The 25346-nt window shown below is 34.5% G+C and overlaps 2 protein-coding genes across 16 annotated transcripts in view; one reads left to right on the plus strand and one right to left on the minus strand.

Moving 5' to 3' along the window:
- LRRN3 (leucine rich repeat neuronal 3) overlaps positions 1 to 4470 on the plus strand; it is a 33474-nt gene extending 29004 nt beyond the window's left edge. For both annotated transcript variants that reach the window (XM_015134759.3, XM_015134760.3), the window contains one exon: positions 1443 to 4470. In XM_015134759.3, coding sequence (XP_014990245.1) covers positions 1801 to 3939 — 2139 coding nt within the window. In that variant the 5' untranslated portion in view covers positions 1443 to 1800 and the 3' untranslated portion in view covers positions 3940 to 4470. The remainder of the gene's footprint in view (positions 1 to 1442) is intronic.
- The window catches only part of IMMP2L (inner mitochondrial membrane peptidase subunit 2), an 870942-nt gene that overhangs the window by 447082 nt on the left and 398514 nt on the right, over positions 1 to 25346 (minus strand). The gene's annotated exons all lie outside the window — the stretch shown is intronic.

The raw sequence follows: 25346 nt of genomic DNA on the forward strand, positions 1-25346 counted from the left end.
ATGAAAGTCTTGTATGAAAGACTTCCCAGAGGGGAGATTCTTGAATTGAGGTTTGAAAAGACAGTAAAAAGTAATTTAAAACAAAGAAAGAACTATTCCAGGCAGAGTGATGCAACCATAGCTCTATCAATAGGGAGAAGGTTCCCTGCAGGAAAATGGCAGATGGTGAGGTAAACATAGAGAAAAAGAAGGATCCCCACATATCAAATTTGAAACTTGGTGTTGGAAATGATTATATTTCAAAGACACTGGTATCCATTTAAAAGAAAAATATCTAGGTCTTTGTGTTACTGATTGTATTAGTCCATTCTAATGCTACTAATAGAGATATATCCAAGACTGAGTAATACAAAGAAAAAGATATTTAATGGACTCACAGCTCCACGTGGCTGGGAAGGCCTCACAATCATGGCAGGTGGGAAAAGGCACATCTTACATGGAGGCAGCCAAGAAAGAATGAGACTCAAGCAAAAGGGGTTTCCCCTATAAAAACATCAGATCTCGTGATACTTATTTCACTATCACAAGCATGGGGGAAACTGCCCCCACGATTTAATTATGTCCCACCAGGTCCCTCCCACAACACATGGGAATTATCGGAGTTACAGCTTAAGATGAGATTTGGGCAGGGACACAGCCAAACCATATCAGTGATGTAATAATACTGTTTTTTCATTGTTAGTAATGGAAGGTAAGTTATTCTCAGGGAAAAATAAAACAGCCAAATGTTAATCTTCTGAACTTTAGTTAAGAATGATAACATACAGGTACATCTACAGCAAGTTGAACTTAATCTTCTCTGAAGACTGCAAAACTCAAGTCACTTTATGCAAAGAAGACTATGGAGAGAAGTATGAATGAAAATGGGAAACAGCTAATACCACTACATCTAGCTTACTTAACATTTTATAATTCTTGTCTCTAAATCCTGTCTCCTGGGAGCCTGTTGAATCACAGTCTAACTCATTTAGTTATAAGTGAACAGTATTATTTATTTATTGGCTTTTTATTTTGCCTCTCTAAAAAGCAAAAAAAAAAAAAAAAAAAGCCATCAACAGTTTAAAAACTTAAAAGTTGTTTTCTTTTTTTCCCTGTAACTAAATTTCAAAGCTAATGAAAATATAATGAATAAAATTACAAGGTATAAACAAGTAAAGATTTGAAATAACAGAAAACTTCTGGAAACATATTCATTATAATAATAAATCTTTAGCCTTTTAAAGATTAAATTTCTCAGCCTGCCCAATGTCTGGGCCAAGAATTATCAAGGACAGTCATGAAAATCATAAAGTCACCAAGACATACTGAAGTACTTAAACTCTAAAAATAAAATTTATACATGAAATAATTATAATTAGTTAATGGATATTAATTATGGTATTTTTCATTTGCACTAATTATTGTTCTCTTTTTTCTTTCATATTTCATTTTATTACATTTAGCATCATGCTGCTATTCCTGCACATACTGAACAAGCATGGGATTTGAATATTATACTTCTAAATAAATGAATTACTCAATCTCCTATGACCATCTATACATACTCCACCTTCAAAAAGTACATCAATATTATATCATTAAGAAAATAGTAACCTTCTCTTCTCCAATATGCATGACATTTTTGGACAATGCAATTTTGGCACTGGCACTTATTTCAGTGAAGAAAAACTTTGTGGTTCTATGGCATTCATCATTTGACAAATGCAAGTATCTTCCTTATCAATCAGCTCCTATTGAACTTACTAGCACTGACTGTGGAATCCTTAAGGGCCCATTACATTTCTGAAGAAGAAAGCTAAGATGAAGGACATGCCACTCCGAATTCATGTGCTACTCGGCCTAGCTATCACTACACTAGTACAAGCTGTAGATAAAAAAGTGGATTGTCCACAGTTATGTACGTGTGAAATCAGGCCTTGGTTTACACCCAGATCCATTTATATGGAAGCATCTACAGTGGACTGTAATGATTTAGGTCTTTTAACTTTCCCAGCCAGATTGCCTGCTAACACACAGATTCTGCTCCTGCAGACTAACAATATTGCAAAAATTGAATACTCCACAGACTTTCCAGTAAACCTTACTGGCCTGGATTTATCTCAAAACAATTTATCTTCGGTCACCAATATTAATGTAAAAAAGATGCCTCAGCTCCTTTCTGTGTACCTAGAGGAAAACAAACTTACTGAACTGCCTGAAAAATGTCTGTCAGAACTGAGCAACTTACAAGAACTCTATATTAATCACAACTTGCTTTCTGCAATTTCACCTGGAGCCTTTATTGGCCTACATAATCTTCTTCGACTTCATCTCAATTCAAATAGATTGCAGATGATCAACAGTAAGTGGTTTGATGCTCTTCCAAATCTAGAGATTCTGATGATTGGGGAAAATCCAATTATCAGAATCAAAGACATGAACTTTAAGCCTCTTATCAATCTTCGCAGCCTGGTCATAGCTGGTATAAACCTTACAGAAATACCAGATAATGCTTTGGTTGGACTTGAAAACTTAGAAAGCATCTCCTTTTATGACAACAGGCTTATTAAAGTACCCCATGTTGCTCTTCAAAAAGTTGTAAATCTCAAATTTTTGGATCTAAATAAAAATCCTATTAATAGAATACGAAGGGGTGATTTTAGCAATATGCTACACTTAAAAGAGTTGGGGATAAACAATATGCCTGAGCTGATTTCCATCGATAGTCTTGCTGTGGATAACCTGCCAGATTTAAGAAAAATAGAAGCTACTAACAACCCCAGATTGTCTTACATTCACCCCAATGCATTTTTCAGACTCCCCAAGCTGGAATCACTCATGCTGAACAGCAACGCCCTCAGTGCCCTGTACCATGGTACCATTGAGTCTCTGCCAAACCTCAAGGAAATCAGCATACACAGTAACCCCATCAGATGTGACTGTGTCATCCGTTGGATTAATATGAACAAAACCAACATTCGATTTATGGAGCCAGATTCACTGTTTTGTGTGGACCCACCTGAATTCCAAGGTCAGAATGTTCGGCAAGTTCATTTCAGGGACATGATGGAAATTTGTCTCCCTCTTATAGCTCCTGAGAGCTTTCCTTCTAATCTAAATGTAGAAGCTGGGAGTTATGTTTCCTTACACTGTAGAGCTACTGCAGAACCACAGCCTGAAATCTACTGGATAACACCTTCTGGTCAAAAACTCTTGCCTAATACCCTGACAGAAAATTTCTATGTCCATTCTGAAGGAACACTAGAAATAAATGGCATAACTCCCAAAGAAGGGGGTTTATATACTTGTATAGCAACTAACCTAGTTGGCGCTGACTTGAAGTCTGTTATGATCAAAGTGGATGGATCTTTTCCACAGGATAACAATGGCTCTTTGAATATTAAAATAAGAGATATTCAGGCCAATTCAGTTTTGGTATCCTGGAAAGCAAGTTCTAAAATTCTCAAATCTAGTGTTAAATGGACAGCCTTTGTCAACACTGAAAATTCTCATGCTGCGCAAAGTGCTCGAATACCATCTGATGTCAAGGTATATAATCTTACTCATCTGAACCCATCAACTGAGTATAAAATTTGTATTGATATTCCCACCATCTATCAGAAAAACAGAAAAAAATGTGTAAATGTCACCACCAAAGGTTTGGACCCTGATCAAAAACAGTATGAAAAGAGTAATACTACAACACTTATGGCCTGTCTTGGAGGCCTTCTGGGGATTATTGGTGTGATATGTCTTATCAGCTGCCTCTCTCAAGAAATGAACTGTGATGGTGGACATAGCTATGTGAGGAATTACTTACAGAAACCAACTTTTGCATTAGGTGAGCTTTATCCTCCTCTGATAAATCTCTGGGAAGCAGGAAAAGAAAAAAGTACATCATTGAAAGTAAAAGCAACTGTTATAGGTTTACCAACAAATGTCGTAAAAACCACCAACTAAACCTACTTCAAAAACGAACAAAAAAATGCTAAAGACTGCAGTTGTGTTAAAAACAAAACAAAACAAACAAACAAAAAACAACGTAAAGAAAGATTACTTTTGAGAGAAAAGTTTAAGCTTCACCAATGCTGCTCCTGACCAATGGAAATATGTATAACGTCAGCATTTTAAGTAACTGGCTTCAAGGGGTACTGTGGCAACCAAATAAAATAACTCCATTTTCTAAAACTTTCATGTAACTTTTATGTCTGGACTACAGTTAAAGTGGACAAAAACATTTCTGTATTTTTTTTAAGTATATAAGAGTAGTTGAACTGAGCAATACCTCCTCCTGTGTTGTATTACACATATTAGCCACGAGTTTTTGCAGTGACCAGATAAACTTGACACGTGGTGTAATAAAATGGACAAATTCTGTAGAGTAGACACAGTGAGTATGTGGACCTCTTTTATAAGGAAAAATACATTTTGGATTAAAATCAATTGCTTTTGTCTTGTTTTGTTTCTAAATAAAGAGTAATTTCTGGGAAATATCATCTGATCAGATATCATTTAAATGACAAAGTTTTTAAAAGGTGTTTTTCTATAATGAAATTTGGAATGCTAAGAGTAAGGCACTTTCCTTGGGTGATGGGATTGCCTACATTTTTATAAAGTCTCAAATACGGATTTCAGAAAGCATTTAATCAATATCAAATGGCAATCATAATTTGTATTTAACCCTTTAACTATTGACAGAAACTCTAGGAAATTATGTATTCACTTAAGGATTTTAACAAGTAGCTTTTGGAGTAGATTAAATTATTAGGTTGAGACAATATAAATTCAGTATCTGAGCAACATAAAGTCTTATTTTAATTATTGGCAGTAGCTTAGTTTTAGGCTGCTTGCTTCTGTTTTTTCTTTTTTTTTTTTTTTGAGACGGAGTCTCCCTCTGTTGCTCAGGCAGGAGTGCAGTGGCAAAACCTCAACTCACTGCAGCATCCACTTCCCAGGTTCAAGCAATTCTCCTGCCTCAACCTCCCAAGTAGCTGGCATTACAGGCATGCGACTGAATCTCCGGCTAATTTTTGTATTTTCAGTAGAGACGAAGTTTTGCCATATTGGCCAGGCTGGTCTTGAACTCCTGGCCTCATGATCCACCCACCTCAGTGTCCCAAAGTATTGGGATTACAGGCATGACCCACCATGCCTGGTCTAGGCTGCTTGCTTTGCAGAAACTATTGCCAAATTTCATTATGACTTATGCTCTAGGTATAATTTTCAAATCTCTCTCTGATTCAAAACAGTTAAGGAGCTTCACTGAAATAACAAGCAAATAACTTAATAATTTACTATATTGAAACATGGCAAGGAAACAGCATGTTTCAGTCCGAGACTAAGATTTTAGAATTATACCCTAAAACATACAGGATTAGTAGTAGAAGTTTAACAGGTTCAACTTTCTGAAATTTCTTTTATTTAGCTCACCCCAATATAAAAATGACACAATTCAGATACTTCCAGAGTTTGCCACAAATTTAAGAGGAATGATGTTAACTAAAGGAAAAGCTTCTAAAACTATTTTAAAGTAAAAGAAAAAATTAAGAATTTAATTTTTTAGTCCAGTCCTCTAAGAATATATTTAAGGCACCTGAAACCCACAGCTTAAAAGATTACAAATCATTGAATTGAAGTGCCAAGTACATTAGCAGTTATTTAAAAATCTTATATAGGGAATATAAGGATTTCACTTAAAAAAAGAGAATTAAGATTTTTGAGGATTTCAATCATTTTTACAAACAAACCCCCACAGTCCTGAAAAAACAGAAGTATTTGTGTACAAAGCAAACATTCTGAGACAATACAATACCACAGTTTTTATAGGCAAATTGTTTATCTCTCAAAGTTACAAAGCTTTCATGTTAATTGCTATTGTGTCTGCTCATAAGCAACTTTTAACTTTTCTTACAATGGCTTTCTGCATAATATCAACATCCCACTGGCCTATAAACATTTTCAGCACTGTAGTCCTATCAATTTATTTGTTAATATTAGACATTTCTTTTGTGATAGCATTGACAGTTTCCAATTAAATCCTAGCTGTTTTTGACAGTGTAGAAGGCAATTGTTATGAACTTCTTAAAACAAAAGGACAAATTGAGTTAATTTTAACACAACCAAAACATGAAACTTGCGAATTCAACGTGTTTCCCAAACACAAATTTTACAACCTGATGATTCACTATCACACAGAGGCTGACATTAGAATTTATCAGCCAGACATGCTCATACATCATGAGAGGTTTCAGCACCACAAACAGAGCTTTACAGAGCTCAGCTATTTGTCAAAAATATAGGAGCTGAAATACAACCTATTAGGATGCAGGCATAGTGTAGGTCAGCAACAACTTAAGCATGTATCTTGTATGTTTCTTTGAAACCTATGTGCCTGAAGAAGTATCACAAACATATCATAGCACTGAGAATTCATTTTAATCTACATATTTCTTTTAAAATTTGTTATGAAATATGCATTCTCAATAGACATCTAGCAGTGAGCACTAAAATGAAGTATTTTTGTTACAACCAAAAACATACAGATGCTCAAGGCAAATCATGAACTTACTTATCTGATTAATTTTAATATAAATTTCCAGTGAGAGAGAAAAGACATCTGCTTCAATGAGAAGAGTGTTTCATACTCTCTCTGTTACCTCTTAATCCTCACATAAAACTAAGCATTGGTCAAAGTACTCAAAGCATTTAACTTGCAATTTTGTGATATGATATGAATGCTCCTGTGGCAAAACAGAACTTTACCTATAACAAATAAAACTCTAAACTTTACAGCTGTATGAATGCCACCTAATCTGTTCACCTTGTATGGAGAAAAACACCTTGGCACAAAAATAATTTTTGAAGAATTACATACTTTATAATTTATAGTACAAAATAAAATTAAGATTTTCTAACAATAAGCATGCCCAATCGAATACAAAAATATATAAAAACAGTGTGAGACCAAATATATAATTTATAATGTATATAATTGTCAGTAACGCTAAGCAGCAACAGGTTGGCAGACATATGCTAACCATTTTACGAAGAAAGAAATGACATAGATTTATGGTACATATACTAGTCATTTAATACTTATTTTAGTGCTAAAGTTTTTATTCTAATTAGACAAAGGAAGTTTAAGTAAAACTACACACAAACAAGCATAAGTTTAAAATAATTCCTTAGTTTATTCATTTAATTATCTTTTGTTCATATTCAATAAACATTTATTGTATGGCTATTAGTCATGAGAAAAAGAGAAACAGGACAAATTTTCTACCATCTAAAACTTATATTCTACTAGATTGTATTCTGGTTTATTTTCTTTATCAGTGTTTTCACAAATACATGTTAACTGTGTGATTTGGTAAAGTCCCAGCCTTAATCATTCATACTTTCACAAAATGATAATGCTCAGAAAAACTACAAGGTTTTTTTCTTGGTCTAAAATGCTTTACTTATCACAACTTTGATGTAAAAGCTTGCTTCAAATATAATATTGATCTTATTCAGTATATCTGCAGAAAACAGCCTAATACTATCCTTAGATTGGATAAATTAAGAGGCATATTTAGGCTGGGTGTGGTGGCTCAAGCCTGTAATCCCAACACTTTGGGAGGTTGAGGTGGGCGGATCACAAGGTCAAGAGATCGAGAACATCCTGGCCAACATAGTGAAACTCCGTCTCTACTAAATATACAAAAATTAGCTGGGTGTGGTGGCGTATGCCTGTAGTCCCAGCTACTTGAAAGCCTGAGGCAGGAGAATCACTTGAACCCGGGAGGCGGCGTTGCAGTGAGCCAAGATCACACCACTGCATGCCACCCTGGCAACAGAGCGAGACTCCGTCTCAAAACAAAACAAAACAAACAAACAAAAAAAGGCACATTTAGTTACTATAAATTATTTCTATGCATAAAACATGGATAACTGTTATGTGACCCCTATTTCAAACTCAAAGAGAAAATGAGAAGTGAATTTCAAAAAGGTTTATCTAGCACTGACAAAATGTTTATATATATCTTTACAAGGAGGAGAACCAACTTAATTAACTATACACATTAACTTTTACAAGATACTCTAATAACTATAAAGGATAATCTTAAAATTTCAGAGATTAATGTTTTAGATGAAAAATCCAAAATGTGTCAGAAACTAATAAAGCAAACAATAAAAACAACTAAAATGTTTAAAAGTATGCATGTATTAAGGAGTGAAAAAAACCTCAATAACATATCTCACAGCCATCAAAAATATGAGGAAATAATTCTAATTATATATGTCACTATACATAGTATCTTGGGCTTCATCACAATGCTGATTTTCTAGGAGATAGGGAGTAATGAATAGTAACTAAATTGTGGCTCTATTTTCTTTTATCCAATCTTTTTCCTCAAATTTCCCAAGACATTATAGCAAATAAGTAAAAATGTTTGTGAAGAATATGGTCGTCACCATTATATTTACTATGTTATATATTATATATATTATATATTACTACCATTATATATTACTATATTTAAGGATCCCGAAAGGATATTTTGCAATCAATTAAACAGAAAAGACTACAATGATCTTCTTTTTCAGATGCTAATATTTTCACTACAGCTTCACTTCTATAATATCATTTTACTCTAATAAATGCACAGATAACTAGGTCGTTGCTTGGGAGAACTACAGCATTGTATTGGAATGCCATGTCTAGAAATGGCTACAATGAGTATCATGGAGTTTTGGGAAAAGACAGAACTGACTCCAGTTGCCACACAATAGTGACTGCTTTCATCTGTTCATTTGAAAAGTAAGGACTTGAGTGTTAAGAGTGGCCATGGCCTAGTTTTATGTTATTCCTCTAAAGGAAAATAAAAATATTATTTTTACAGAGGAGCAAAGTGCAAAACCAGAGTTAATATTAGCAGTCATAAAACATATATCAAATTCTAAGAAAAATTATTAAGAGAAAAAACTTTTAAAAAGAATATTACAGCAGAATATAGATTATTTCCAAAATTTGGCCTAAACATTTCATTTACAATATACACAGGAGGCTCATGAATTCAGTAGTATGCATTTAGAATTCTCAAGTGAGAAGACATCATATGAAATAGAACATGATTCCTTTTTGTTCATACTAAAAATAGACAAGCCTACAGAGATTTCAATTTACCTATTCTAGTTCACTGTATATACATCTCAGAAGGCTCCTAGCTCGTTTTTGAAATATGCCATAGAGCATATACCAACTAAGGGTGTAAATACCTCACAGATACGTCAATAGGACTTTTTCTAGGAGCAAACTGAATAGTTCAAATAAGTAATACATTCAAAGCTAGTATCATATATAATTTCAAAATTATTGTGAAGTGGCCCAGAGTAACAAAGCATAGCAAAAAGAATTGTGGTTGACCTTAGTAAACCTTTTAGAAGGATGAACTATAACATTTGGAGACCTCACAGTACTTTGTATGTTTATATTTATCTTTTCTAACTCTACTATATCGCCAAGAAACTAATAGTATTATTTGACCATTGTAAGGAAAATCCAGCTTCCCATTAAAATATATGGTTCAGTGTCTGAAGTTATTGATTCAAAATCCAATTGTGATACTCCTTTGTAATGTTTACCAGCCTCTGGAACAAATAATGGAGTGAGCTTGGGACATAAATTAACCCTCCTAATCCTCACATTGAGAGAATCAGGGTGTAATAAAAGAACCTCCCTGTCATTTGTGGTACTAGACTCAAGGCTGGTAAAGACAGAAATAGTTCTTAAACCAATAAAGGTATCAATATTAAAGCAATATAGCTAAACATACCCAAATGGTCTTTCCAAAGAATATGATATAAAATTGAAATTCATTATCAGAACTGGGATTCAGGTCAGATACCTCTAGTAAACATCTCTTTAATAATGGTTGCAGAGAAGAATCATCTATTCAATAAAAAAACAAGAAATCATGTCTCCAAAATAACTTTAAAGCTCTTACCTTCCTATCCGTATTTCCTAGTAAATAAATCAATGAAACAAAATTCTAGTATAGAACTTTCATATTAAATCACTTATTTTATCAAGATTTAAAAAAAATTTACGTATAAAATATATGAATTCATATAAGTATATCATGCTAACAAGTCAATTCAAATCCTTGAGTGTAAAAAAATTTCTTGTAACCACGGATATGGCATATAGAAAATGTATATAAAAAGTAGAAAACAAAATATTCATTTCTTTCTACAAACAACATCTTTTCCACACAAATCAAGAGGAATTAAGTGACTACAGTGAAAAAACAAAAAAAGAACCACAACAAAAATAACTGTGTGAGGCTAAAGGGAATGAGGGTTTCCTTCCAGTGGATTATGTGTGCCGCAGTCCAGGGTCGGTCCTAAAGTGATAATGCAAAGCTTGAGATATTTTGTTGACACATGCATGCATAGAAAATAATAAACATATTATTAACATTATATTTGGATAAACATGCATTTATATTTACTTGAGTAGAAAGATTACAGATTAGGAAGGAAGGAAAAAGGAAAGGAAGAAAAGAAGGAAACATTCACTAAATTGTGAATATGTGCCAGATTAACAATTTGCTGTGCTCTTAGGAAATCTACTTCAGATCTAAAGAAGGGGTGTGGGAAAATGAACATTTGCTATCTTACAATATGACAGGCATGCTGATAGGCAGGCCTGCACATCTCTTTCTGTAGTATAATGTAATATATATTACATATAAATATGTATATTATATAATTACAACCCAATTTATGTGATCCTCATGAAATTTCTTTTTGAGTTCAGCATTAACATTCCAATTTTATATATCAGTCTCAGAGAAGTATTTCAGTATTTTTCCCCAAGAAAACATATGAACTATATGAATATATATATGAACAAATATATGAATGAATATATATGAATATATTCATATAGTTCATATGAATGCATATTAACTATAACAAAAATAATAACATAGAGAAAAAAAAAACAAATGACTCAATACCAAGAGAAATAATAACAGGAACTTTATAAGCGTGCCGTAACTCACAATAACTAATAGGTGATTTTCTGGAGAGGGAAAAATCCATCAACAGAACATTCGATTCATTAATTGTTCCTATTATCTTCTAACTCTCCCCATCAGTATGTTCTTTTATAATATTCCTATCTCAGTTTTGCATCAGAAAATGGGGATAAAGAGTCTTTATTTGTCAAATTGCAGTTACTACTTATTTGCCAAAGACAAAGAACACTAGTTTATCAAAAAAGGAAACCCTATGCACATTCTTATAAATAAAACCTTTAAAATAAGAATATACATCAAGTTCCAAGTAGATGTAAGGCTAGGGACTTTTAAAAGAATTTTTCTGCAATTATTTCCATGCATCTACTTCACATTCCCAATCTACAAAGCTCTTCTCTTTCTCAGTCCCATTATAGGAAAATGTAGAATGGTCAATTATATTTAACCTGCTTGCCAACTCTCCGATTACACTTATCATGCACAGTAACTCAATCTTAGCAGGTACATCTGCATAAAAAGTGAAGTTTGAGGAGACAGAAACTTCTCTTCAACATTTCCATCCTTGTGATTACTGACACTATAGGCACTGGAAACTCAGAACACCACCCACATCAACACCAACAGCTTGGAGAGTCAGATGTCATTGTGAGCTGATAATGCTTAGCTTTGTTGACTGACATGTAATCTATTGCAAATCTTGGGTTCTTATGAGTTCTACTTTATAAATTGTATAATGTAGTTCAAGAGAACAAAATTATTTAATATAGTTTAGGTGACATAGATTGCATATTGATAAAAGAGTTAGCAAAGAGTTTAAATAAAAACTGGACACCATCAAACTTATCTGTGTGATTAAAATCTATAGATACTCATAGAGGAAGCTGATCATCTATACGTCCGAGTGAAAGAAAAAAGGTGGTTCTTTAAAAGACTTTCTTAGGTTAATGAAATTCTATGGAATTAAACTGACACGCAGAAATATTTTTATGTATAAAGAAGCTCCTCAGTATTCAACGAGTACTAAAGTCACTATGTTGACCTATGTTCTCATCCCAAATGATATGACCAAGCTTAGTTGTTGTTACTGTTGTTGTTATTTTAATGACTCATTGTATGTTAGTGCTCCTTCCAAGGGTCAGGCCTAATAGTAGCAAGGTTTCTAAGCAGGGAAGCAAGGAGTGGCCCATGCTTTATTCACACACCATTTATTGAAGATCTACTGTGTACCAGACAAAATATTAGCTACTAGAGATTCAACACTGACAGCAATAGACAAATCTCCTGACATCTTAAAACTTAGAGTGAAAAGGTGAATACCAACAAATGAATCTGGCAATTACAATTCAGGGAATTAAAAGCATAATAGGCAGGGGGACAGATTATACATATTTGGGGGGTTACAACATTATCAGTTATTGTAAGATAGTCCAGAAAGGCTTCTAACTCAGAGCTAAGATAATCTTTACACAATATCCCAATGAGAGGGCAGAGAAATGTTAAGGGTAGACTAGGAATGGCATGAAGAGACTAATAAGCTGAAAATTTTTAGTAATGACAAGAGTGCTAGGCAACTGGGAGACCGTTCTGAAGGACAAAGCAGGAGCTGGCTTCAGAAAGAAAAATCAGGAGGTGGGTAAAAATCAAACTTTATTTTGTGCTAACCATGTTAGAAACCAGTATCCTAGGGAAAAAAATGACTATGACAAATTTAAAAGACCAGAATTAATTTATAAGGGTACAAAGATTCATTTGCCATATTTCAATCCTATCTCCCTATATAGTCTAGCACCCAGCTTCCTCCAGAGTTAGAAATATGGGAAAACGTGGGAAATAAAAGAGAAAAGAAAATGGACATAGGCACACTCTATACTCCACTCTCTTAAACTTTCCCTAATCTGAAAACACACATACTAAAAAGCCTCACAAGCGTACTCTCAGAAACAAACACCCTTTATATTCAGTTATTACAGTCCAGTATTTGATGGATATCTAATTTCAGACATTTTAAAAATACACCCCCCATGAAATCAGTAGATGGTCAAAATGTCACTCCAGCTTTCCACTGTCTCCCCAAAGGACAAATAAATGAAACACAGCCTAAGTATTCTGGGTAATTTTATACATAGAAGCCCAAATGTAATGTGAAATTGTGGTTGATGTCTTTAAGATTGACCTAGTTCTATTTCCACTGTGTCAATTGTATTTCTTTTTCAGAAATTTCATAAATATGTTAACATAGAGTTTAACGAGTATATAAAGAGAAACAGATATAGGAAAAACCAAAAAAAGTACTGTGCCTAATTTCTTTAAACTATATTTTATATAACACCAGACATACTTCTAACTACCTAGATTTCATATCATTTTCTTCAGATAATATTTTGTAAATATTCTCTATTATGTTTCCAATTGGGACGCTGAACTCAAAACAACTTTAAGAGTATTTGTAGATGTACTGATCCACATAAATCAGATATCCATTCTAGATTTTCTATAGTTTCTTATCACTGTGCTCTCCTAAGAAGCAAAGTTTTATTAATATTATCTAATATAAGGTAGTCTAATTTGGATTATTAGAGTAAAAACTGCACTATGTCAAAGCATTTTTGAAAGCTCAATTTTGAGGATGAATTTTTATAGTATTAACTTATCTCTTCCATTATAAAAACATAAAATTTGGAGATATTTTTGCTATGACATTTTCTCAAAAGTGTTTTGGGGAACTCTGATACATACATTATGAAAATAGTTATTTTTCAATCCTTCAATAATGTTTTGTTTGAAAAATTTTTCAGAGATTTTCACCTGAAACCAAGGAGAAAATTCTAAACAAAAAATAAATAGGATAAAAGCACATCACATCCATCTTCCTATGACATTTAAAATACTCATACCTGAGTATACTCTAAAAAGACCTCTTTAATATCCTGATGCTAGCTCCTAATTTAGTGGAGAGGACTTCATCTCACCACAGATGTATCTGTTCCATTTCACTATGTATCAGTAATAGAAAAGGGCCAGGCAGCCTCTTAAACAAAATGTTTACTAAATATATATAACAGAGTGATTTTCACTTTACTGATAAGGGAATTCTATCCCGATACTAGGCTATACTACTCAGGCCAGCTGTCTCAGTGTGAATACTCAGACTATCAGGGAGAATATGTAAGTAACTCAGCACAAATTGTCATCTTATTCTGGAAAAAAATGAATCCAGTTTTAGCTTTACAGAAACCAGAAGATATAAAACACCATAGTATCTATGAGACCAATGGCCCCTGATTTTGAAACTAAAATTAAATATGATAACACTCTGATTACATATCTATAAAGTACTTTTTAAGATATAAGATATTCTCATACATATTATGACTGGGATTTGATTTATTATCCATATCTACTCTGTGATGTCAAAAAAGTGATGCTAACCTACCTTGATGAATTATTGGTTGGTCACAGGAAGGAGAAATTGAATAAAAGTATTTTCAGACGAATCTGCAATCCCATTGAGTCTTTCCACTCCTCCAAAGTGAGCACTATCAAAGAGCTGTGAGTGTCTTTCTTAGAAGTGATGGGCCTTATCAATAAAGATTTTTACTGTGTTGGGAAAAGTTAACCCTGTGATCTTTAAACACTCTGGCTTCAGAAAGGAATTTTCACATTAAACCTCTTCCAAAGTTCTTGACTTGAAATCTCAACATTACCATCATGATGCCACATTATTCTTTTAAAATATACTATTTCAAAATACGAAATAATTTTTACATGTTAATAACTTATTTTTTATAGAAATAACATATGCTTTTTATACAAAATCAAGAACATACAAAAAAGAGGGCCTCACATTCTCCCTGTCTCCCAAATACACTCTTACAAAAGCCTGTCATTCTGCCTTTGACAAACTTTATAATATTATCTCTTGACTCCACTATTTCACTCTTAATCCAGACTAGAGATGCCCACACTTTCAAGGTATCATCAAAGACCTCTTATCTCAGAATAAAAGATGACCTCATTGCCCACCCTGTTATCCCCCTACAGTCCTCAAATCTCCCAATGATGTGACCAACATACATTACCATTATGAAGTAAATAAGTCAGTTGCTTATATGTCACCTTACTAATTTTTTTTTTTTTTTTTTTTTTTTTGAGGCAGAGTCTTGCTCTGTCACCCAGGCTGGAGTGCAGTGGCATGATCTCAGCTCACTGCAAGCTCCGTCTCCTGGGTTCATGCAATTCTCTGCCTCAGCCTCCCAAGTAGCTGGGATTACAGGTGCCCACCAACACGCCCAGCTACTTTTTGTATTTTTAGTAGAGATGGGGTTTCACCATCTTGGCCAGGCTGGTCTTGAACTCCTGACCTCATGATCCACCCGCCTTGGCCTCCCAAAGTGTTGAGATTACAGGCATGAGCCACCGTGCCCACCCACCTTATTATATTCTTTAAAAGTCCTAGGAGTAAATAGATTTTTCCCTCTCGTGGTATATTTGTTTCTTTCTAATCTTTACCAATTCTATTTTAGAAAACAAAAAATAATGAATCTAATCTACATCCCGTAGGGCAGCCCTGCAAGTTATTGATTATGCTAGCCTTTCTGTAAGTTTTGTTTGTTCCATACTGAAGAAACCCATGTGCTTAAAGCAATTCAGGTCACTCTTCTCTGGATATGATTCAAGTCATTAAAGTCTCTCTTCAAATGTAGTACCGGAAATTGGAAGCAATCCTCCAGGTGTGCTAATCTCTAATCTCTTTATGTGGCTGGAGCAGTATTAACCAAATTCCTGCACTATTTTCAAATGGGAGCAAAGCCGGCTGTAAATGGACAAGGATAATTCCACTTGATCCCAAATGATGTGGTTCACAGCATCATCAATGTCATCATCACCAGCACTTAGGAAATGCTAAGCATGAACAGACGTATAAACTCATTTAACCTCTATGAGAAAGATTCTTTCAGCAACCATATTTTATATTATAGGTAAGAAAATTCAGGTAAGGAACTTTTAGTAATATCACTAGCAAGTTTTCATAGGTGGTAGTGACAGGGATTTGTTCTCCATGTTAAACAAATTGAAAGGTTGAATGGTGGTTAGCTTGCTAACACCTACTATAGTCCTTGGAATTCCTCATGTACACTACTATAATCTCTTAGACAAATGTCATTAAGCAGGTAGCAAGGGTAGGTCTTAGCATAACTTATTAGCATCAGCAATTATCAGAACAGCATAGAATTAAGAATCTCACTACAAACAAACAGAAATGCATAAATCTAGAAGCTAACTACATATGGTCTTTGTCATGTTGAAATGCTGCAAAAAGATGGTGGGTTGGTTCACTTTCTAGTGGCAATAAGGTTTAGTGGAAATGTGGTAAACTTCCTCCACCTCGGCTATTTGATAGCATTTATAGTGGTATAGCAAAAATAAAGTAAGCTTTATTTATGAGAAGACTCATTCTGTATTCAATTTATAATGATAAGCATGCTGGAAGACCCATCTAGATACCTTATAAAAATGGTCTTTTCTATTGGAAGTAAAGAATTTTAATCAGTGCTAGTTGCTGATTATTCATTTCACTATTTCCTAATCATGGCAAAAAAAAAATATTTTAAGCCAGAATTCACGATTTTCCATTATGCAAAACACTGCCATATTGTTTTATCTACTTAGTAAGATCATTTTTTTCTATTTCATACACTTAGACGACATTGCTCAAAATAAGAAAAGGCAAATATAATCAAGTTTGATAAGCCAAGAAGCACAGCAAATGATAGGAAAAAAATAATTTGAGGAATAAAAATATTAAATTACTACTTCAGTGCTCTGAATGATAAAAGCACAGAGTCAGAAGCAGTCCGTTTCTTAAAACTAAGTTGTATTTCAACAGCTCTAACAAAGGAGAACAGAAATTAGTGTTGGATTTTTATGAGAACTTTAATATGAATGATTTAAGAAATTATACTTTAAAAATCTCTTTCAGTTGAAGTACAGATGTATATGCTACAACTTTTGGTTTTGGTTTTTTGTTTTTAGACAGGGTCTCACTCTGTTTCCCAGACTGGAGTACAGTGGTGTGATCTCAGCTCCCTGCAACCTCTGCTTCTCAAGCTCAAGTGATCCTCCAGCCTCAGCTTCCTGAGGAGCTGGGATTACTGGTATGAGCCACTACACCCGGCTAATTTTTGTTTAAATGCGGTTTCCCCATGTTGCGCAGGCTGGTCTCGAGCTCCTGAGCTCAAAGCTATCTGCCCCGCTCAGCCTCCCAAAAGGCTGGGATTACAGGCCTGAGCCACCAAGACCAGCCTTGTGCTATACCTTTGCATAAACCTACTTTAAAATACAAAAAGGTATTCCATTCATTCTTTTCAAAATATTTAGTGAATGTGAATAATGTCATATTGCCTAGAGTAATTGTGATGTTTTTGTTCCACTGGAAAACAACAAGGGCCCTTTAGCTACAGGTTTTCTTCTGCTATTGTCACTTCAGCACTAGCAAAACTAGGGTGACAGTCTCATAAAGAAAATAACCAAAGGCTCTCACTTTCTCCAATGATGTGGCAGCCCTCCAGCACTGGCATTTCCTGCCCTAAATTAACTCCAGGGGCCATAAGATCAAAGTAAGAAGGAAGTAGTGTGTCTTTCTGCTTAGTTGTGGTAGCTACTTTGTATTACATGGGCAATATAATTCATTGTTTCTTATATAACTGCTTAAGCCATTTTAAATTGTACTAGGCATCTGCAAACAAACGTTATTACTTGTTCCAAGTTAGGTATACTTGTAAATAAAACCCTGCAAAATGACTCACAATAAATTAAAGTAGTCCTACAAGAAAACAGAAAGCTAGAAAAAGATTAGAGATAAGGTCCTGCCAATAGATACTTCTATTTTAAAAGAAAAAAATCAGCTGAAGTCCTATTTGGTTCTCATGAGCCTGAAAGTATAGTTAGTTGTTTTGCCAGAAAAGAGTCCCAGACATTATTTTTTCACTTGCCTGGAATAGCCTGGCATTTCTGCACCCTCAAGTAATAAAACTTACTTGTAAAACCCTTCAAGGCAACAGAGATTGCCTGTATTTATTTTCTAGGAAGGAAAAATATTGAAAATTATGATGTATTCAAAGACCACAACTATAGGAGGAACTACCATACTGCTAAATGTTTTTTAATTGACATGATTTTTTAAATCATCTCTGTTGATCTCTTTAAGATTCAATTTGACTATTGTGAGAATAATGAACAAATAAATGAATGTGATATCCATTTGATATCTAGTATTTCACAAAAAAAAAAAAAAAAAAAGGAATAAGTCTGGATTTTTTTTTCTTTGCCCTATTTACATTGTACAATGTGGGAAAAAATTTTGGAACGGAGCTAATAAAAGATCTAAATTAAGACACAATTTTAAAGCTTTGGGAATTACAGTGGCGCTATTACCCAGAAGCAAAAATCCTAAATGAGTCTATGAACAGGTAACAAACTACACAAAACAGGTAACAAGGGCCAGAGACTGGACTAGATTGATATTTCTTTTTGTTCAATAAGTATTCACTAAGAATCTAAAATGTTATAAGCTTCAGGGGATAGGCAACTTCCCTGAAACAATTTAGAGAATTACCTATGGCGGGAAAAACTATGAGAAAGTAAAGAGATTTTTTTTTTAATGCTATAGCAATTAAGCAGCTTCCAAATATATTTTGGGAAAATTACAGATAGTAGTAATTAGCCTAATCCTGATATGCAAGTTAATCATCTCCCCCATCTAGAAAGTTGTTCTTTTTGTAACAGAAGACACATAAAATAGTGTCTATTCATTTTATAAAACTAGCAATAAACCTCAAATTCCTCAAGTTGAAACAAAACACATTTTTCTCTGAATAAAAAAACCTATTTTGAGCTAGGAAAAAAGAACACCTATTAAAATGTATTTTGCCTGCTGGAAATCTGGTTCAACTCACAATTTCCCAGCAAAACGAAAAACTAGGATAATTCTTTCTCTGACAAGATTGCTTATGCTGTTGGCAACACTCTTCAAAAACTGAAACTCTAATTTTTAATTCTACAGTTACCTCCTAGCCTTCCATGGTCTCATCCACTAAACCACAGTTAGAATTACATTTCCTACATATGTTATTTTCTTGGAGTTCAATGAATAAGACTGAAAATAAAGATCAGAAAAGAAAGAGGAGAGACTCAAATTAAGGAAACCAACTAAAAACAGTGAGACATAAGAACTTTCCTCCCTTTTAAGGCAAGGGAAGAAAAAAGGGACAGAAAAAAGAGTTGGGGCAAGAAGGAAAGAGGGAGACCAAGACTCGGGGGATTTCAGAGGACAAAGCCTTCTGTCTACTTTAAGAAGCTTATTTGGCCTCATTAAATGTTGGCTTGTGTCTATTATCATCTGCTCTTCACTGCCCTGTAAAACAACAACAACAACAAAAAAACTGGTTGGCAAAGGTAGATATGACATGAAGTAGCAATGACCTGGCTAATATGAACCTTTGGACAAGATCATGTCTTTCTGAGCCCAGGTGCATCAATACTGGATATTTTCCGCACGCCCATTCAATCTCCAGGGTTCTGAAACCTAAATAAAATTCAAAGTAATAGCTGGGTGCCTTTCAAAACACTATGCATCATTTAATATCATATTCACTGTTGAATAAACTTTGTAAAAACTGAGAGCATAAGACATGAGAAAGCTAAGAAATGTAATTGGGGAGGGCTAAATAAGTTAACAGGGCCAAGCCATTTTGGCCAGATGGCTTTTTGCAATTTTGGAAATATCTGAACTTCTCACAAATGTTACAGGATGTAAGAACTGAAAATATTTCCATCTGCCCCAACCAAAGAAACTATTGCTCTTCATTCATGCAAATAATAATTCCATGCTATACTACAAGTTATTAAGACTGTTTGGCCATTTAAGAAGAAAAATAGTCTATTCTTCCACTGAAAGGGTAATTCTAAAGCCACTTAGGTAAATGACTGAGTGACAAAGCAAATAAGAAATTAATATATTTGAGAGAGCTTCTGGAAATAGTTTCTTCTTACGTACTCTGCTTATAATAGAGGAAAATGTCTATGAGACATAGTACAGAACTTGGGTGATGAAGTGGTTTAAGAATTATGAAACAATATGACTTTTTAAATTGAAAAATGAATGGCTAGTTGGTGAAAGAGTCAGGACTAGCACTCGGATCTTCCAGCTGCAATGGTCTCTACCCTATGCATTAGTGTCTGTAGGCTCTGGTATGACTGGGGATGGAGAAAGTAAAAGAGAATCAAGTAACATTAACTCAGAATTTTTTTTTCTGGCGTTAGCACCAAATTCCATACCTATACTACTAACATTTAAAGTCTTTGATATAATTTACTTCCTTTGAAATAATACTATAAAGAATGAGAATTTAGCTCCCTTAAACCCCTCCACATTTCCCCTCCCAATCTTTCTTCAAATTAAAATTTTATCACAACTTTTTGTTAAATCAACATTAATATATGCATTATTATAAATTATTAGACCTGAGTCACATAAAATGCCAGGGTTACATTTCTTTTCTTCTTTTTTTTTTTTTTTGGTATAATTTTGTATTTCCTACAGATAATCACTGCCTTAGCTTCATCTTTTTTTAGCTTGCTTAATTTTCTATCTACCTACAACAATTTATTCCCTAACTCTCTAAACAACTACAAATCTGCAAACATCTCTTGTCCACTATAGTATCCTTCCCATTCTCTGTATCCTTGTGGGTTTATGGGAGTTTTTATTCCTCACTGGCATTTTAGTGACATTTCAATGAGAACAGATAAACACGTGCTCAATCAATCATATTTAACCAGGAGCTAGAGATGTCTGTTTGTTTGTTTGTTTGTTTAAGAAATGGGGTCTCGCTAAGTTGTCCAGGCTGGTCTCAAACTCCTGAGCTAAAGTGATCCTCCTGCCTCAGGCTCCCAAAAAGCTAGGGCTACAGGTGTGCACCACTATGCTTGCCTAATTTTTAAATTTATTTTTGTAGAGACAAGGTCTCACTATGTTGTCCAGGCTGGTCTCAAACTCCTGGGCTAAAGCGATCCTTCTGACTCAGACTCCAAAAAGCTAGGACTACATATGTGCACTATCATGCCTGGCCAATTTTTAATTTTGTTTTTGTAGAGACAGGGTCTCACTATGTTGCCCAGGATGGTATCGAACTCCTGGCCTCAAGAGATCTTCCTGCCTTAGCCTCCCAAAGTGCTAGGATAACAGGCATGAGCCACTGTGCCTAAAGATCAGTATTCAATATTGCATACATGAAAATCTGAACACAGGGTCAGGCACAGTGGCTCATGCCTCTAATACCACCACTTTAGGAGGCCGAGTTGGGCCGATGACCTGAGATCGGGAGTTCGAGACCAGCCTGGCCAACATGGTGAAACCCCGTCTCTACTAAAAATACAAAAATTAGCTGGGTGTGGAGGCACATGCCTGTAATCCAGCTACTCAGGAGGCTGAGGCACAAGAATAGCTTGAACCCAGGAGGTGGAGGTTGCAGTGAGCCAAGATTGTGCCACTGTACTCCAGCCTGGGCAACCGGGTTAGACTCTGCCTCAAAAACAAAAACAAAAAAGAATAGAAAAGAGCTTATTTGAAGTAAGAAACCCATGTATTATATATAATATCATAATAACAGAAGTATTACAAAGCTGCCTGCATAACTTTCAAAAATAGTATCATTTCATACACATATTGAAGTAATCAGAAAAAGCGCAACAAGTAGGGTTCATTTTGATATTTTTCTTTCCTGAACAGGACAAGCAGATCACTACAATTAACACCTATTGTGAATTTACAGGGATTCAGGTAGAAAATAATCCATGTTAAACAGAGGTTCCAAACATCATTAACAGAGACTGAGAAACTGGGCCAGTATGCATGAGAGCACAAATCATAAAGGTCATGCGTGTTAATGAGAAAAAGACTATTTATTAGCTTGCAATTTAAATATAAAGCCCTTCTCCCTCAATGGCTTAAAATGGAGCAATATCCTATACCTGAGGACAAGAAAAGGCAGTGCCCTCAATTAGGTGAACAACTCTCACGGTCCCAAAACTTTTATTGTTGTCACTGAAATTCATCATTCTGATTTTATTTTTAGTTTGTGATGTCTTTTATGTTACAGACAGAAAGCTTGTGCACAGAACCCATCCTGTACTATTGTATACCTTTTTGGAGGTTTAAGAGACTTTTTTAATTTACTTTTACTCAGTTGCCAAGCAGCCTATTTCCTAACTTGTTTGTGTGTGCCAATCAATGCTTTACATTTGTTCTGAAATCAAAAAAGACAAAAATGTTTGCTGATGTCATGAAAAAAATCAACGTGCCATTTAAAAACTAAAGATACCCATCTTTGGAAACTGCCATTTTTATTACACAATGAGAAGAAAACAAAAGCATGGATTTCAAAAAGAGGTGACAGATTATGTAATTATGATACTGTATAAATATTGAATGCAATTGTGATGTTATAACCACTAAGAAGTAATTTAATTTTCTGAATACATATTTGAGGAATCCTACCCCCAACCCCCAACCCCTGCACCAGGCTAAATAAGTGAGGTAAACACTCATGACACAAGGCTATGTAGCATTCACACTTGAGGTCAAAAATTCCAAAAATAAATCCATAACAACAGGTGTTATCCTAAAAGTACAGTATGTTCCCCATGAAAGACCAACAATTTTGGATTTTTAAGAAAATAAAGTAGAAATGCTCTATCCATACACATTTTTTAAAACCCACCTTGGGTCATTTCACAAATACTTATTTCTTAGCAATTCATTTTCCTTTGCTTATAAATTTCCTGTTTCACTGATTTCAAATGAAAGAATTCTTTTACAGGCACTTCTTACTGAAGCCAAGAAATGGAATAATACCTTTAATGAAGATCATTCTAACTGAGGAAGGGCACAGAAAGTAAATATAAACCACAGCCAGTGACTGATCCTTCATCAGGGCCATGTAAATCTCAGGACATTTATTGTGCTATCCATGTGAGAAAATGCATTCTCATTTTAAATGATAACACTAGTAATCTCTTTGCCCATGAGAAAGAAACCAATGCAGATACTGTATATTCAAAGTAACCCACATGAACTAATCAATGATCTAACCAAAGCTTTAAAATGGTTTGTTTTCTGTTTATTCGTTCATTACCCTACCCTGTTTGGAAAACTTTTTTAAAAATTATTATTTCCATTTCAATGTCACAGATAATACACTGCAACACTGTCAAATAAAAGGATTGTTTCTGGACTAACAAAATCTCTGTGTTGTAAGATTATTTTTCTTACAAGGCAAACCCATCATGTTATGACAAAACCTACTACAGTTACTAGAGAAAAGCAGAGCCAAAACTAAGAGCACAAATAATACTTCCCTATGTCTCCCCAGTATTTGACATTAGTAACATAATGTGCCACAGTTTCCCTGAATAACTGCAAGTTCCTCTTCCTAAAATACTTCTATAAATACACAATATGGCCACATTCAATTTAAACTTCCAGTTAGACAATATCTAGTCAATGCCTACTTCACAGGAATAGTGGTAAGTTCTAGGAATACAGCAGTGAGCCAGATCTGCCCTTGTGGATCTTAGAGTTCGAAAGTCACATAAGCTGGAAGTCAGATGTATTTGGAGAGTTTAAGGGAGAAATTTTACCTTCCATAGAGAAGCTGATCATAATGCTCATTGGTGCAGTAGCTCAAATACAGCGTGTCTATCTCAGAAGTGCCAGGATCATCTTTTCCTTTGTGTTCCTATAGTTTTCACTTCATTTTCCCCTTTCTTACTATCCAAAATATTTATGCTTATTTAAGAGTTGCTGAGTTAAAACATATTAAATCCAGGGGGGATAGAAGTTCTGGGAGACTGGCCATATAAAAACAGTAGACAAGAAATAAGTGAATGGATTACAATGAAAGAGATACCTCCTACAGGCAAATGAGGATTCTTGAGCATTTATTCAATAGATGTTTCTTAACTATTTATGTGCCAGTACTGAGTAAACAACGTTGAGCAACATACAGGCCCTAATGGTACTAAAAGTCTTGCGAAGGAAAAAGACATTAAGCAAATGATCATTAAATATATAAATACAAACTGTGATAAATACTATGAAAGCAAAACAGGAATCTTGTCTTAGAAGGGCCTGATCTGAACTGTAGGTTCAGGGAGGATTTCTCTGAGAAGATATTGTCTAACCTGGAAGAGTCAAGCTAAGAGGTGCAGAGAAGGAGGAAGAACCTTCAGGGTAGAAATGTGCATATGTTGTGTAACGAGTTTAGAAAAAGCAAGGTAAGATCTACAACAAAAGAAGATGTTTAGGTACAGTGTGGCTGGAGGAGAGGAAACTAGAGAATATGCTGAGAAATAAAACTGAAGACATATACTCATGCAAGTATATGAAATATATTAAGGATTTGGATCTTCATCTAGCAAGAAGCAGCTTTGTGAACATACGCACATATGTCAAAAGGGAATATGTGTAGTTGCCTCTGTAGAGAGGAACTGTGGTTGGAGGATGGAAGCAGGAAGGAGACTTGTCACTGTATAGGCTGTTGTGTGTTTTCAATTTTATCTTTGTATATCTATTACCTATTTAAATGAAAACAATGTCATCTAGATATTTAACTCACTGGCTCTATTAGGAAGAATTGATTGTCAGAGACCAAACAAAGGCCATTGCTCTGGTATGGGTAGGCCAAGTAGCAGCACATATAGTAAGAAGTTCAGAATGATGATGGTTTTGATAATAAAATCAACAATTTGTTCTAATGGACTGCCAAGTAAGAAAGAAGATACAATAGGAACAGCATGTACCCTAGATGAGGCATTAGGTGAACTCTTCCCACTTACTCTCAAGTGTCAACTGAGCATCACATCAGGGTGAATGCTGAGTCTGGTGGTTGCAAAGACATAAGTAATACTAAGGGACTATTAGAATCATGAGCCACTTCTTACTAAGAAGCACAATTCTATGAAGCAAAAACTTAGGAGAAAAACAATGTATATAACTTAGAGCAGTTAAAAATAAATAAACAAATAAAAACATTATTCCAAAGGATGCATTTGGAAAATTGTGCTGTTAAAGGCAAATGCTAAAAGTCAGCTATTCTCTGGATATGTTGGCTCCATTCATCATTCAACGCCCATTCAGAGTAATCATTGAAAAGTACAGAAGATAGAATGCACATATACTGACTTAGGAGAGATTAAAGGAATGCCAACAAAAACTAAATTTTATCTAAAGGTTAAAAATGAAATCAGAGGAATATAAAAAATAAGTGAAGAGAAGTTGTA

This window comes from Macaca mulatta, chromosome 3, assembly GCF_049350105.2.
Source record: "Macaca mulatta isolate MMU2019108-1 chromosome 3, T2T-MMU8v2.0, whole genome shotgun sequence".
Taxonomy (NCBI): Eukaryota; Metazoa; Chordata; class Mammalia; order Primates; family Cercopithecidae; genus Macaca; species Macaca mulatta.